This window comes from Apostichopus japonicus, chromosome 1 (genome assembly GCF_037975245.1).
Source record: "Apostichopus japonicus isolate 1M-3 chromosome 1, ASM3797524v1, whole genome shotgun sequence".
NCBI lineage: Eukaryota > Metazoa > Echinodermata > Holothuroidea > Aspidochirotida > Stichopodidae > Apostichopus > Apostichopus japonicus.
In genome coordinates this window covers 13,845,757-13,862,550 of record NC_092561.1, presented here as the reverse complement: position 1 = coordinate 13,862,550, position 16,794 = coordinate 13,845,757, and the positions used below count along the sequence as shown (strand labels likewise).

Sequence of the window (16,794 nt, the reverse complement as noted above, 5' to 3'; positions counted from 1 at the left end):
GGTGCCCAGTGGCAGAGAGGTTTTACCCAAATGGGTAAGCGCAAGGCAATTTGACGGAAAGTTACGTTTGTCAGGTACGGTCTTGAGCAAAAAGTCACGAAGTTCAAGAAAAGCCTCTAAAGACGAAATCATGCCGCAGAATCATCTATATATAACAGCGCCACTACCTCCATTCAGTGACAGGACAAGTCTCGAACATAAACTTGCTTTCACCACAGGTGGTTGTCAAATTCATCTATACACACTATATTAAAACCAAGGACTGGAATATCACACAAAGCACCCAAAATACTTTCTAAAAACCACCTCTAATTCGCAACAAACGAAGAAGGTCTAAGCGAATCAAAACATACCTTTTTATCGTGTGAAATATATTTCATTTCGTTTAGAGTAACCATCATTTGTTGATCGTTTTCATTCAAGGAATATGGTCATGAAAATGTAAACAACTGTAAGCGTCAAACAAGCCCTCATAATCAGGTGTAAGTTTGTCGATTGCATAACGTTTAAATGATTGTAATCCAAGGTGAGGCTTCCGCAAATTGTAATAGTTGGTAACTTGTAAATTTATATTCTATTGAAGCTCTCTCTAAACTATCTCTTGTACATGTAACCTTCAACATTCTTTTTAATGAAATGTTTTTTACTGGACTTTTAATTTCAATTTCCCGACTGCAGAAGGGCCATAGGTAAATACAAGATTGTTTATAACAGAATAGAGGCTGCACTGAAGTCATTGAAACCTATGTAAAATGGTCTGGGGATCCCTCCCTAACACACCCATCTAGGTTTAGGTCCGTCAGCCCCGATTTTTGTTCTCACCTATTTGGCCAGACTTGACCTTTGTTTGAGTTTGGTCACTTTTCCATTTTGTTATGCACAATTTTGAGGTCACAGTTTGATACAAAAGATAACGCTAATTAAAAATCCATCTTTTGGAGAGAGCATATTATATTTTGCCGTGAAACCCACAGACGAATTTATATGGAGCGTTAACATACATCAATGTGTGTGCACAACTTACAAACCTGTTATTAATAAAGTCGACATTATCTCGCTGGTCTATGACAAATTGTCAAATGCAGTGCCCAGCGAGGATTCTTTACATTGTCTTCAAGTGATGGAAGTGTAGGATTTTTCGTGTAGTCCAAAACTCCCCTCTCCTTTCCCAACAGGGACGTTTTATTAACTATTAAAATGAAAGGCATGTAGAAATTATCACTACCCATTACTTGATCAGCCAATCGATGCGGTATTACGTCAAAATACTACAACCTTGAATAAGCCTATTGAAAAACGGTTCATGCGTCATAACAGAAAATACGATACCATAGCAACGGGTGCCTGTTTTGTAATAAAGAATCATAAACCGTGATCGATAGATGGAAATACCCGATTGCAGAATCAAGGAACGACATTATTTGATTACCAAGCAAACTGAATACTGTACATTCATTATACAGATCGGCCTAAGGTGAATTGAAACTCTTTGCATCTTTGACGGAATCTATTCCAGTAAGTATCACAATATCTGTAGGCACAAAAAATTCAACATAAAATTACTTAGCCGCAAGATGAAAAGCCTTGTTAATAGTTATATTCTTTTACATTCTTCATAGTACTGATAAAAACCATGTAGACTAATAGCATCGTGTTGCTATCAGTTTAATAATTCACAACTTGCTAAAGTAGCGTATATGACAACAACAAAAACGTTGTTGAATTTTATTAAACAAAATAACAACTACAAATTATCAAGAAAGTCGCATTGAGATGAACAAATTTGATCATATTTTCATTTTATAATTTACTGCAAAGTAATCAGAACGTCTATTTGGCAATATGGTGTCACAAAAGCCCTGTCTAAATTTAAACCACGTATTTTCCCTCATTGACTTTAATACAATGTCGTCAAACTATTGTGTACCACCATGAATAGGCATGCATGGACGGAGATTTCGAACACCTTAAGTTGTAGCAAGCAAACATTTGATGACCGAAATTTTTTATCTATTACTTCAATATACTACAACCATGAATAGGTCTATTGAAAACTGTTCATGCGTCATATCAGAAAATACGATACAATAGCAACGAGTGCTTGTTTTGTAATAAAGAATCATACACCGTGATCGATAGATGGAAAAACCCGGTTGCAGAATCAAGGAACGACATTATTAGATAACCAAGCCAACTGTATAGGTTTATTATCCAGATCAGCCTGAGGTGAATTGAAACTCTTTGCATCTTTGGCGGAATCTATTCCAGTAAGTATCACAATACATGAAGGCACCAAAAATTCAACATAAAATTACTGAAGCCACAAGATGAAAAACCTTGTTAATAATAATTATATTCTTTTACATTCTTCATAGTACTGATAAAAACCATGTAGACTAATAGCTCCGTGTCGCTATCGGTTTTATAATTCACAACTTGCTAAAGTAGCGCATATGACAACAACAAAAACGTAGTTGAATATAATTACACAAAATAACAACTCCAAATTATCAAGAAAGTCGCATTGAGATGGACAAATTTGATCATATTTTCATTTTATAATTTACTGCACAGTAATCAGAACGTCTATGTGGCAACATGGTGTCACAAAAGCCCTGTCTAAATTTAAACCACGTATTTTCCCTCATTGACTTTAATACAATGTCGTCAAACTATTGTGTACCACCATGAATAGGCCTACGTGGACGGAATTATTGTGTAATTTTCGATATACTATATATATTGTACAGTTTACAATATACTACAACCATGAATAGGCCTATTGAAAACGGTTCATGCGTCTTATCAGAAAATTCGATACAATAGCAATGAGTGCTTGTTTAGTAATAAAGAATCATACACCGTGATCGATAGATGGAAAAACCCGGTTGCAGAATCAAGGAACGACATTATTAGATATCCAAACCAAATGTATAGGATTCATTATACAGATCAGCCTAAGGTGAATTGAAACTCTTTGCATCTTTGACGGAATCTATTCCAGTAAGTATTACAATATCTGTAGGCATCAAAAGTTAAACATAAAATAGACCTTACGCTCAAGATGAAAAGCCTTGTTATTAATTTTATTTTTACATTCCTCATAGTGTTGATAATAACCATGTAGGCTAATAGCTCCGTGTAATTACTTGCATATATGCATTGCTATATTTTACGAAATGCTAAAGTATCGATATTACAACAACAGAAACATGGTTGAACTGTATTTTAGGAAGTAACAACTACATATTATCAAGAAAGTCGCGTAGAGATGACAAAATTGATCATATATTAATTTTCTATAATTTAAAGCAAGGTAATAGGGACGTCTAGGTTGGAATATGTAGGTATGATGTTATTATTATTTCGTTTTTGATGTTTGCAGTTAGTTTGTGTCAGGCTTTCTTAGCAAATCGACGCACCCCTACAATCAAGTCACCCAAGCCGAAAAGGTGTGAGCTTATATTTGTTCTTAACGTGTAGCATATTATGCATTTATATGCCAGGGTGTTATAACACACTAACACGTGTTATGTTTTGGGAGCATGCGAGAGCTAGATATGTTAAAGATACAATACAGTAAATCGTTGTGGTATTATATATTTTTTATTTATTTATTTATTTATTATTATTTTTGTTTATATAATATAAAATATTTTAATATTTTATATTTTTTATATTTTTTTATAGTTTTATATTTTTATATTTTTTTAACACGGCCGCAATAAAATGTGCCTCTAGCATAACACGTGTTATCATGTTATAACACAGATGCATATAAATGCGCAATATATTCAAGTCGAAAACGCTATTATAAGCAACTGTACAATTCGGTTCGGGTGATCAAGTATAGGCCTATGAAAAGTGTGCACTAGCCTGAAGTCCGTTAGTGGCGTCTACCAAACAGAACCACTGAAACCAGGATTATCCGGACATTATGGGACCGGAGGTTATACGGCTATGAAACAATTTCGGGCGGGTAAGCTAAGTGGGCTGTGGCATGTAGTTTTGTAGAAGACCTCAAACGTGTCATAAGTACTTAGTGAGTCATGTTTGTTAAAAGAGCTACCGTTCTCCATTTTCGTTATTGATCCATTTTTCGAAATGTTTTGTAGTAATTAGTGATTTTTACCCTCAATGTAAGGTCACATGACCCACTTCCCCTCGACGTCCTCCCAACTAAAACCTTCCCATATTGAACTCTCTTTCGCGTCCCTCAACACATCCGGATATTTCAGTTTCACATACCTAACAGTGTAAAGGCAGGCGCAAACATCGACTGCAACACACGCGACTGCTACGAAAAATTCTTCGGGTCGGAGTTGGTTCGATGCATTTTTATGAATGTATTTGGCAAAAGCAGAGCTTTCGTTCATGATGTCAGTTTAGCTTTAATAAGATGAAGGTTAAAACCGGAATCGAACGTCATAAAGGTTGTATAGTCGAGATCAACGAACTCTCTAGTAGATGTTGGCAGTAGGGAGAGCCAGGGGCTACAGGAGAATGAGAGAGAGAAGGAACTGCTTTACAATCGTAACTGAGTTATAAACTGCCCTCTCTTGTCTTAAGATAATGTTATCTTTTCAACTTGACTATCTATATATCCCAAGGAACGCTTTAAATTTTTAAATGATACGTTGTTGAAATATACTCAAAGTCAAACTTAAAATCAATGATTGTGGAAATTGAAGTAATTGCAGATAGCTCTATCAGTACTTCTTCGTAGAAAAGCACATCCATAAAAGAGGAAGATAAGTCTAGGATACTTCAGTACGCGCGGATCTAGTATAACCAAAACTGTTTGTATGTAGTTGGGCAAGGAGAATTCAAAATTTTCCAAGACTTCCTTAGGAAATTACCTGAACCTTTCTTGGAAGGGACAGAGATGAAGGAAGATTTTATGCGAACTGCCCTGGGCTCATTGGAGCCGACTCTCATGTAGGGTATCTGGTGGCGACACCGTGTTTTCTTACATAAAGAATCGACTCGGCATACGGAGAGGGGGAGTCGGAGCAAGGTTAAAGTCGTTGGATAACCCCCCCCCCCCCGCAACAATGTTCCCACATAGAGAAACGCAAACTAGCAAGAGGAATTGCTGAACTTTCGTTCTTGTTTTTAGCAAATTATTTGGGTAGCTGCTGCTTATCCCAAATACCCCAAGCTATCACCTTTGCTGCATTTTATCTAAGTCAGCAGTTCGATATGGTTTCTTCGATGAGTAGTTTCAGCCAGGACGAAATTAATCTTAAAAATATATAGTGTCCTGTGTATACATGTAATAACGTTTGTAAACAAGCATTAAACGTAAAAGGTCATTGTTTCTGCACTTACATAAACATAAAAGTCAAAGAATCATTGCGTGCCTTGAAACAATCTGCAAGGAGTTCAACAACAAGTTGCAAACATTTTCTTGCTTCAAATAATTTTATAAAAAGGTTCCGATAATTTTATTTGCAGTATACGGCTAAGAAACTGCTACACCTTCGTTGAAGCATCCTCCGCACTCATTGTGCACAAAATCAATAGCGGAAACGTTGCTTACAGTGTGTGGAACAGCGTGGTGTTTGAACGATAGGCTACCATATGGTTATATACATATCGTATAAGAGTAGGATGTGTTGTCATGTTTCGCCAACATTCATTCGTAGTATATTTTCTGTGCTTACTCCAGTTGGGAATAATCTTAAAAATCATAGTAACTGTTTATTAACACGTATACCCATCCCCACCATTAGTGTGTTAAAAATGGCACTGGCTTGAATAAAAAACTTAAGCGGTAAGAGCCACTTTATATACTTGAACATGGAAATAGCCACTTGTAATATGTAGATGTCAAATAAATTGAGAATCCTTTGAGTGAAGAAATTCGATTGATGCACGTTAATTAGAATTAATTAAAATACGAATGGCTTTTTGTTTGTAACATAAATAAACGATTCAAGTACGAGGTGTAAGTGTCTCCCCATATAATATTACAATATGATAGTTGAGAATGAATAAGTGAATAATACAAGGATTTAATTATATTAATTGGGACGAAATAGCTGATTTTATACAATATACTAAATAATATTGACATTTTAGAACAGAGAATATCGATATGGTGTTTCTAGGTGGGTCAATATGAATGCCAGGGAATTTGGCCTTATTCATTTTATTACAATCTTTTTTTTTTGTTGCACTCAAAAAAATAACCAAGCTTCAAAGAATGGTAAAACTATGAACTTGGTTTTAGAAATATTAAATGTTAATTCATTGGTTTTGAGCCATAATGAAACCCTTTTTAGCTCAATGTTTCACTGTACGTGCCCGGATATGAGGTCTTTATGTTGATAAGTGTACCAGAGTCGTCTGCAAATAAGGTAAAGGAGAGTACAGATGAGTAGTTACAAAAATCAGTTGCGTAAACAAGAAATATCAGAGGTCCAAAAATGGAGCCTTGGGTTAGACTACAATTTGCAGTTTACTAAGCAAAATTATGTGATCCACAGTGTCGAATGCCTTGGATAGATCTAAAAAAATGCCAATACTAATGTATGGAAACCATCTGTGATATATCATTAATACCGTCGGTGATTTCATCTCCAACTTTGATAATTTTGAAATCATCTCTGCATGTATTACCTTTCAAGTTTCTTTCAGATGGTGTCTATTTTTATCAAACAGTTTTGCATGATATGCCTTTCTACATTGTCGAATTTTATTAGTAGTTTGTTTTTATAACTTGTCAATTTCAGTTTATTGAGAGAAGTACGATTAAGGAGAAAATGTTGATAAATTGTTTTCTTCGTTTTTATCAAATAACGTTTTAAAAGCATCGATGGAATAGCTGCAAGCAGCATTGACATCTGAAATGGTAAAACGCTGATGCCAGATGTACCTTGTCCTCAATTAAACTGTTTCCTTTTGAATGTGTAACATGAGCCATCATTTTGGGCACGCTTCAAGTGAGTCCTTACTGAACAAAAAAATGGGAAAATATCACTGACATCTGACACAAGAATCCTTGACATGGTAAGAAAAGAAATATCATTTCACAAAATGTTATCAATTAAAGTAGCGCTAGAATCGTAAATTCTGGTAGGGTACTGTTGTGAATCCTGGTTTCAGTATTAGCAACAGCGGAAGTGGCACAGTCTGATAGACCAAACATTAGGTGAAATACATCATCGTTGTTTTGCCATACGCTTCGAGCATTTATGTGCTTGGTGGAAAATGGCGAGTCGCCCTGTTTTAATGTAACGAGACTAAAGGAGACAGCAAAGTATGGGCAGGCCGTGCTACTATCAGCATAATTATGATCAGGATGTATCTAGTTGTCAATTAAATTACGACTCAAGAGATCATTATGCCTAGATGTTGCAGAAACTTAGTTGCTTGAGGAAGACAGAAGGAGTAGGTAAGAGTTGGTAAACTATTACACAAATAAACAACAATACAAATATACAATTAAGCAACCATACATACTGTAAACACAAATAACTAGAAATGTTCGAAAGTTAGTAGCACTATAGGCACTCGTGTCCGGCATTTTTACCGGCTGCGATTCGCGAAGACGTAACTCAGGGTCAACTCTTTCGCACAGTTCAATGTAAAGCTAGCCATTGATGAAGAGCTGGCCGTTTCGTAAAGGGACGCTAACTCTCTTGGTAGGCTTTATTCATCACCGGTCGCAGCCATGCTTTTGTTTTGAAGTCCACTTGTATAAAATCTTAGGTTATAAAAATGTTTTACCCCTGGGTCGACGTGCGGCGGTGAGTAATTTCTTCCCGTTTCTAGTGGATATGGGAACTGCATGCAGTTAATTTTAAATTCGGAATTTGACAGAAGACATTGTACTCATTATCTGCAGGAGTCCCTTATTACTTGCCAATTAACTCTCTTGGCATGGACAAACTTAGCTAATATCGTAGTTTGCTGTTTTGTGATGAATACGTGTAAGAAACTTGATGGACATGTCAAAAGGCGACAAAACGCAAAAAGCTGCTTTAAGAAACAAAAGTACTGTACTGCAATGTGCTACTATCTTTCATTGTACTAACGCTGTGTAACGCCAGTATGGGTTGGTTGGCCTATCCGGGGTTTTACGTTAATGATGCGGACATTTGTAGAAAACCAACTAGTCTGGTTATACGACTCACCACAGTATATTCACGCGATATGCCTAGGCTGCGTTGACTAAGATTTGCTTTGTACTAAACAAGTCATTAAAACGAGCTCAAATCACACGGTACAACGCATCGCATTGCTCAAGTTTGTATTTATTCATGGCTAGGGAAACAATTAAAAAGAAATGGTTGGTGCAAAATTATCGTTTCATGTAAGTTTCTCTTTATTCTAATATTTACACTATAGTGACAGTCTGCAAAGTAGCACAACCGGGTATCGGCCATGTCAAGATTTTACATTTATTGTATTGAATTTCTAAAGGTGTGATTCACGGTAATGAAATATCAAAGAATTTACAAAACAAAAGTGTGCTTGAAGTTGGTAAAGCGTTTATGATACAAAAGCTGCAGTCACGTCGTAATCAGTATGAGGGTTCTACGGCTTGATGCATCAGGAAAGTTTACATTGCCTGTAAAATGTAATCCATACGTTAAATAATAAAATTGCTTGTGACTTCAAAACAAAACGTTTACTTTCGTTGCAGGTAATTCAAACCATATGTGAAAGCATTCTATCTGCCCGCACTATTTATGAACCTATCAAATCTCATCCGCGTGATTTATGAGTAATTTATGCGTTTCATGGAATTTCATACATACATGGGCCTATAAACAATGTTATACGTTCAACTTTGGACACTTTAGTGGTTTCGTTTAGTTTTACTGTTCTTTTCAATGAGACTATTTATTTCCTTTACAAACAATTACATTTTTACAGTTTTGTCTACCGTAACACGTGAAAAAGTATGTGTACTAAGACAGTCGAATCATCGAGATATGGTGTACAAAATAATTTACTGACTAGAAAATAGGAAAGCTCGATTTACTGGGTGTTTAAAACAATCGGGTGTTTAATCGGGTGTTTAAAAATAATCGGTGGAAAATCTGGGATTTGGTAGGTAAATTGCCTAACCCAGTTGGGGTATGCTATTTACTCGCTTGATCTCGACTGAGAAGTTAGTCATAGTAACATGGAAATGTGCGATTGCTTCATTTTGGTGGTCATGATTGGGGAAAGAAAGAGGTAAGAAAAAGGTCAAGAAAATAGAAGTTGAAGTTCTTGTCAGTACATCTAGTTTACAAGTAAACTATTTGGTATGCCTATCCAATCAGTGGCGGAGCTAGGGGAATTGGTCAGGAGGAGCGAGAATGGTCTGTAGGGGCGCTTTCGACACTATCTAAGCGGAGCGCCACCACAGGTTGGCGCGTAGCGTACATAATTTTTTTGAGTAAAGATACTCCATAGATCGCCGGAAATGACCATTTCCGGGCCTGTCTAAGTTGCAGATAAACGAAGAATAAATAGGTGTCATCGCCAAATTGCACCAACAAAATGTGACAAATGTCAATAAGTAGATGAGAGCGCAATAAAAAAGTCAATAATCACGAATAAGTAACAAGTGTTAAGGGCTGAAAAGGGCGCCAGCAGTACATTTGAGTCCGTCGGGGGGGGGGGGGGGGGGTAGGGCATTCGCCCCGACCGTATGGACGCTCCGCCACTGTATCCAATCACTCCATTTTGTCTTAAATTCAGCAAAACTGATACAAAGGAATACGGTTGTCAAGTGTGGTGTAAAGTACTATATGTGTCACAAAAAAATGTAAATGATTCTTGCCCAAACTTGATTGAAAGGTATTTTGTTGTAAACAGGAAATTAATGGTGTTAAAGTTCAGTCAGATCAACCCCGAGGGTCTTGATCAGATTTTTAGTTATATCAGTGAGCTATAACTCGATGATTATATTTCTAAAGCCATTCTCTTTATAAATGCAAAATATTTGTAACAAATCTTTCCATCTCGATGGTGAAACTGAAGTTTAATAAAATAGGTCAAATGCGAACACAGGGAAACGGGCATAATATTCAGAAAAAGACCATTACAATTACAACCGAAAGAGAAGCCTTTTGTATAGAGAGCAAGGAAGATAAAATAAAGCTCTAAATTACGACCCAAAAATTTAATAAAAATATGTACTGCAGAAACTCTGTTTTAAGATGTCTTCCATTATCATCTTATGTTGTCTTTTTCAAATAGATCACCGGATATTAAAACACGAATCTCTTTGTCCTGTGCATTGGAGGTAACCTGACAACATGGCTGTAGCTGATATCCCATCTAGCGATTACGTCTTTAGGGAAAAAAAGAAGTGTATACGTGAGGATGAACCGTGAGTATAAATCTCGGGTTACCCTTGTGTAAATCAACACGCACGTTGGAGTATATAGTGATAGTAAATCCCCGTTCACAATACGCATGATTCGGCTAAGACCCATACGGAGAAATTTCTTAAGAATGCAGTGCGTTTACTGAAAATTTGGACGGTTTCATTGAGCACCGTCCTTGGGAAGTGTCTATATTGTGTATAATTGAGGTTGCTTGGATGCAAAAAGGTGCTACATTTTGCAACAATGGTTTTTAATGTGTCATTCGACGCAATCAGTGTTAACGTCTCCCGTAGAACGAAAGACCATTCTCTACTCTGGCATCATCTTAATTAGGCCGGTGCGGCCGCCCGAGGTAAGTACCGTAATCCACTGGAGCCTTCCGTAGATCATTAAGGCGTTAACATTGATATTAATAGTACAATCAGTAATCCAAATGGCAGCGTCTTAAATATTCCGTGCGGCCAACAATAAGGCGGCCAGTCTAGTAACGCACGTCAAATGACTCCAAGCCTTATGTGGCAAATTTCTCAATTTCACAAAAGGCATCAGTGTCTCAGTGCCCTCCAAAAATAGATCCCTGTACGATTTCGTTCTATGCGAACCTTATGTATACCTTCAACACGCGAAACCACCTGACAAGCCCTTATTGTTAAATTGTGACAGCATCCTGTATGTTTCTTACTGCAGGTCAGCGATACATTTCAACTTACGCTATGATATGCAACAACAGACACGAGGTTTTGCTCACATTTTTAATAATGACATATTTCAAAAAATGGACGACAGGAAAGGTACTCGAAAAGACAGAGACAACCTGAAAGAAACCTTCACGAATCTTGGTTTCAAAGTACGCGTACATGATGATTATACTGCCAGTGAAATCCGTGATATTCTGCTTGAAGGTAAAGGGTTAATAAAAGGCTCTATCTACATGTGTCCAAATTACCAATAAGTTTATAGTCTTGATTCTGAATTTGCGTTTAGTCCAATATCATATTTGCGTCTCAATTTTACTTCCCAGCGGAGCGAGTTCGACATACGCAAATAGGGACAAGGAGGCTGAGCTTGAAAATTTTGAAAGATTTATTCTGTGTTGATAGGAAATAAGGTGCTCGTCATTACCACCCCGAGCTTATTTGTGGTATGTCGTGATCTAATCACGGGCGTCTCATTATACATTGTCTATATCGCATTATCTAATATTTGTCATATACTGTGATTAAAACATGAAACAAAATCTCTGATATGACAGATCTTAGAATTCCAAGCACGTAGATCTCAGGAGTTGCTGATCAAAAAATAAATGATAAGGTTATAACACCCTATGCTTAGAGCTTTATTAGTTAAAAGTGGTAAAGGTAAGTACCCGTTAATCAGATAAAACTAATGTGTGTTATAATTTCGTAACATATCTTTTATTTAAGACCAGTTGCTACCTGGGAGGACTTACAAATTAAATTACTAAACAAAAAATCCTATGCATTTTCATTGACTGGATTAGAGATGTATATTGATTTTACAATGAATGTAGTAACGGGTCTCACTTTTCTAGCCAGCAAAGTGGATCATTCAGATTTCGACTGCTTCTTGTGTGTGTTTCTTACACATGGTGATGATGGCATCATTTATGGAAGCGACGGTGATCCAGAAAGTTTTAGAGACAATGGTAGTGTACATTCGACGAACAGGACGTGGTTGCGGCTCAATGATGATGTATTCGATATTTTTCGAGGGAATAACTGTAGTACACTTATTGGAAAACCAAAGATATTCATCATCCAAGTAAGTTGGTGCCATTATGAATTAGACGAAGTTGTCTACCTTACGATTGAGTTTTAACTTTGACTATACCAATGTGTTCATTATTTGTCTACAAATTTAGCAAATATAGATACTACATATAACTCCCAAACGGGAAGCATTGAAGTAACTTACAACCTTCCTAGGTATGATGGGTATGTTAACTTCCATCTACATATTTGATTACGTATTTCAATGAGGTTAAAGATCATCGAATGGTCATAGATCAAATTAAGCTAATTGTGTATTTTCTTTTCTTGCAAGGGAAAACCTCTAATAGACTTGCAACCTTAAGAAATATATTGTTATTACGGTGCATGATTTCAAATATGAAATTTTAATGCTACTACATGGAAGTAAATCTATTTAACTACTCAACCACTGTACTTTGAGTTAGGATAAGGTGCCCCATGATAGGGACTTATGCTTAAGGACTTCAGAATGAAAGTTCAGAAGCTCGAATGAAGCGAAAAGTGAGATTTGCTATGGATAAACGGCTAAATGTGGCATAGACTTGGAACGTTTTAAATTGTTGACGACATACATAGTTACAATGATGACTGAGGTTGAAATTCTATGGGTAAAAGGATAAATGTGTTTTTATTCAGTGCAGCGATCATGATTGAAGGTGTTAGTGAATTTAAACATGTTATTGTACTATGTAGCCCATAACCAATTGTGCATGAATAGCGTTAGCGATAACATACGCAATTCCTGAATTGTCCTCATGTTCTATATCTTTCAACGTTCTATTGACGTATAAACACTAAAATTCAAACGTATTTTAAGTTATTTTCGATTGATTAATCCCTAAAAAAACATGCACAAACGCATCCACACAGAGCTTTTGAAAGAACCATGCACTAAAATTAATCTGTAAACGTTTATTTTTGTTAATATTTTCTCAGTGTCATATTTAAGATTTCAGGGACCCATTTTAACAATGGGGCTGGAACCTTTAACACAAAGTAGTAATGTAAAATACAAAAGTTACAAGATAACTAAGCTATAAAAAACCCAAGAGAGGCAACTCTGGCATAAACAACAACGTGACGCAAAGCGAGCGGCAACTACGTTGTGTGGGAGCAGACGGGTTCTATCACAAGTGTTTTTGGGAGTATAGGAAGCTACATATCCAGTACAACCATCAGTGGCATAGGAGTGACAACAATCCAGTTGGGTTACTTGCCAAGTGATCAGTTAGACAAATGAAAACCAGCATGAAATCTGACGAATTCTGAATGGAATACAATCTATTACATCCAGTCTAGTATTAAGAAGCCATATATCCATTTACTGTCAGTGACCACTAAGTAACTGACATTTGTAACCTCAGAATCTCAGTGAAATCTCTTTTTAATTCGCGTAATGAACTTAAAATAGCAATGTGTTCTATATTGGATAACGCGCCCGTCATAAAAACAGGGGCCCATTCACACAAATTGTGCATATCGTGATCTGATGACGAGTTGATGCCTCTCTTTCCTCAGAAAATGAGATGTTAGATATATTAAGAATTCCTTCGCAAACTTTCTGACGTACTTTGCTAAGGAACAGGAAGATGATAGGGAATTTTTGTTCAGATAATTCAAAACAAACTTGTACTCCACTATAATATAGTTAAAATATCGAATATGACTGCGCCATTTTGTGCTCTTACCCAAGCACTCCTCCACCTGCCTTCAAATTACTCCAATGTCGTCCTAGATATATTTTTATTTGGGAATAGCGCAGAACAAAGTTATGAGTGACATTATTATTTTAAAACGTGGTAAAATGTTGAACACAACTGACAACAAGTAAATAGCTTAAATATGATCAAATGCGTGTCAAATAAACTGAAATTTTCTGAATCTTAAAATGGGTTGAGAAAAAGTTGGTTACTCACTCAATCTTGTAACAATTTTTAAAGGTTAAATTTTGACATCTTTTAGCTATTTGGAGTTAATACTCCATATCTAAAGTTCACAGTGAACAGCAACGTGCTACAAATATTGCGTTAACCATTTTAGCTCCATGGTTAAACTATGTTCACTGCCCTCCTATTTTTGCAGGCGTGTCGTGGAGGAACGGCTGAATTTTCAGCAATGATTGGTAGCGCCGCGACGGACTATGAGGAGCCACTTGAGACATCAGTTGGAGTGAAAGTTACCATTCCGACTGAGGCTGACTTTCTTATAAGTTACTCTTCTTCAGAGGGTAGGTGGACTAAAGTATACCTGTTCAAGTGTAAAACGTAGAAATAGAGCCACGCGACACAAGGTTACACAACTTCGAAAATCTCTAGAGCTTCAAGACGTCTACAACTGATTCATTATTTCATTAAGCGGTTTCACATTAGAACTTAGACAGCTGAAATAACTATGAGTGTTCAACTTGACGTAACTTTGTCAGGGGCAGTTTCTTTAGTACTCAAGTCCATATTCGAATTACGAAGTACAGGTCTCAATACTCGTGCTAATGGCTTTGCACTCGTACTTGCACTCTAATTCAGAGTACTGTAAGACTTTCAAATCAGTCAAAAAATAACATTTCTTTTGGACTTTCTTTTAACATCTCTTTGAGAGGTAGTCTAATTTGTCGAGTTTCAACGATGCGACAAATTCATCGGTATTCTAGGAAAGGGACGTTATACTAGGTAGAGATATAACTCAACCAGCGGTCTTATCTGCAATGCTTCATATTTGATTCAGATGTGATAATGAAATTTACACTGTGACAATTTATGTGAACTTGGGAACCTTCAGAGGCCACTAATAATGAGCCGGCTTCATCACTTAATCACCAACACCAGAAATGAAATATCATACGATAGTTTGAAGAACTTTTTGCAAGTGGCAGAATTGTTTACCACCACATAATGAAACTTAGTCGAGACTGCTATATTTTGAATAGGCCTATCCTATTTTAATTTGGAGAAATTCTTCAACAGTAAGAATATATTTGTGAAGAAAGGAAATGTCTTTCTCTGGTTAGTCAGGCTCGAGACCGCCTATCTCTAATTTTACATGAACCCCAACAACCCACAAAAAATATTGTACAGACCTCGGACCCTTTCTTATAGGTTCAGCTCCTAGCTGTATAATTCCTCCCCCACACACATCCACCTTTGAAATCCTCTGCACGCTACTGGTCATATGTTATATAATACGAAAGTAACGCCATGTGTTTAACATATAATTACGATATATTTGCTTCTTAATGTTAATGGAAAAGCAGGGTGTTCTGGGAAATACGATATGAAGAATATTTATCCTCAGTTTTGCTATACGGACAAATGAAGACTTTAGAAACTTGATTTGATTTTCCCGACCTGGATCTCGACGACCTTGTCATTACTTTTTAACCCTAACCAGCTTTTACCACAAATATCTGATTACCAAGTCTTCAAAAACTATATACTAGCGACGTTTAAACTAGACTGACGTGTTTATCCATGCCACATACCGCATAGAAAGCGTTGATACGACATTTGTACAGGCTTTCATGTAAGTGCTTAAATTTTACGAATGGTTATGACTGGACTCAAATGCCAGCACACAACTGAAAGTTATGAGCACCTACAAATATGAATGAAACAATAATACATTTTTGCTCGTCTTTATCAATTAAATCTTCATTAATTTCTTTGCAGGGTACTACTCATTTCGTGAATTGTATAAAGGAACCTGGTTTATTCAAGACCTGACCAGGGTGCTCAATGAATTCGGTAGGAATGGAGATTTCATACGGATGCTGACTGTTGTGAATAAGTTGGTGTCTGAAAGAGCTATACAGGGGTCTGGTAAGCCTGAGCTAGAAGGAAAAAAACAGATGCCGTGTTTTCTCTCGAAGCTAACTAGGCAGTTACATCTTACTGCCCAAACTTGAGTTACCTGAGACAGGGAATAAGAACGTCGCAAAAGATGTAAATATTGTTGAAGATGTCTCTAATTGTAAATATAACCTTCCATATTGTTGTCAATGACAGTTTTTTACTGGACTTTTTGTTTTCAATTTCACTTTCCATTTCGCAACTACATAATTACTGGTGACGGCAACTTTTCAATCTTTGCTTTTTGCTTTGTACCCTATTTGTTTATGTTTTATTTGTCACGTTACATAGTTTAACTTAATTTAGATGGTAGATTCAAAATGGCCGCCTGAAGCAACGCACTCTTGTAACTCATATAGCTCATATATTAGCAATTTTCTGCCGCCTGTTCAACATTTTCTTCCTTTCACGCCGGTGATTAATTAAATATATTAACTATTTTACTCATTTTGGTTAAAGTTGGACGAACAAACGGACTATAAGTCACAAAAAAGGTACATTTCTGCTGCCTCTACAGCCAGCCAAACCAGGCATAACACTAGCTCATTGCAAGCTTCATTACACCGAGCCTAGGCAGCCTAGTTCGGCTGAGGAATGTACTACCTCTTTGGCAAACACTATATAAGCTGCTTTTGAATCCTTCAAGGAATCCGTCGAATAAGCCTTTAAACAATTCGCGGATAGCATTGCTAAAGTAGAAGCAGATCTTGGAATTGCTTTAGAATTACATGCATCTCGTACGGATGATTTGGAAACTAAGAGCGGTTTTCCAGGAAAAATATTCAACAAACTTCAAGATACGAGTATCAGCTTATCAATAAACTCGAAAGCAATTTTCAACGAAAA

The 16,794-nt window shown here is 36.6% G+C and overlaps 2 protein-coding genes across 6 annotated transcripts in view; both read left to right on the top strand.

Moving 5' to 3' along the window:
- Positions 1-16,794, top strand: part of LOC139968307 (caspase-6-like) — a 120,616-nt gene that overhangs the window by 80,156 nt on the left and 23,666 nt on the right. The gene's annotated exons all lie outside the window — the stretch shown is intronic.
- Positions 4-16,146, top strand: LOC139968261 (caspase-6-like). 4 transcript variants are annotated; one of them, XM_071972607.1, is made up of 8 exons: positions 4-1,515; positions 2,118-2,267; positions 2,853-3,003; positions 10,204-10,336; positions 11,022-11,236; positions 11,887-12,116; positions 14,189-14,333; positions 15,769-16,146. In XM_071972607.1, the coding sequence occupies exons 4-8, from the start codon at positions 10,263-10,265 to the stop codon at positions 16,002-16,004; spliced, it is 900 nt and encodes a 299-aa protein (XP_071828708.1). In that variant the 5' UTR covers positions 4-1,515; positions 2,118-2,267; positions 2,853-3,003; positions 10,204-10,262; the 3' UTR covers positions 16,005-16,146. The 4 variants fall into 4 exon arrangements, with proteins under 4 accessions (XP_071828708.1, XP_071828710.1, XP_071828706.1 ...); XM_071972605.1 differs by lacking the exon at positions 4-1,515 and having other exon boundaries at positions 1,546-2,267; XM_071972609.1 differs by lacking the exons at positions 2,118-2,267; positions 2,853-3,003.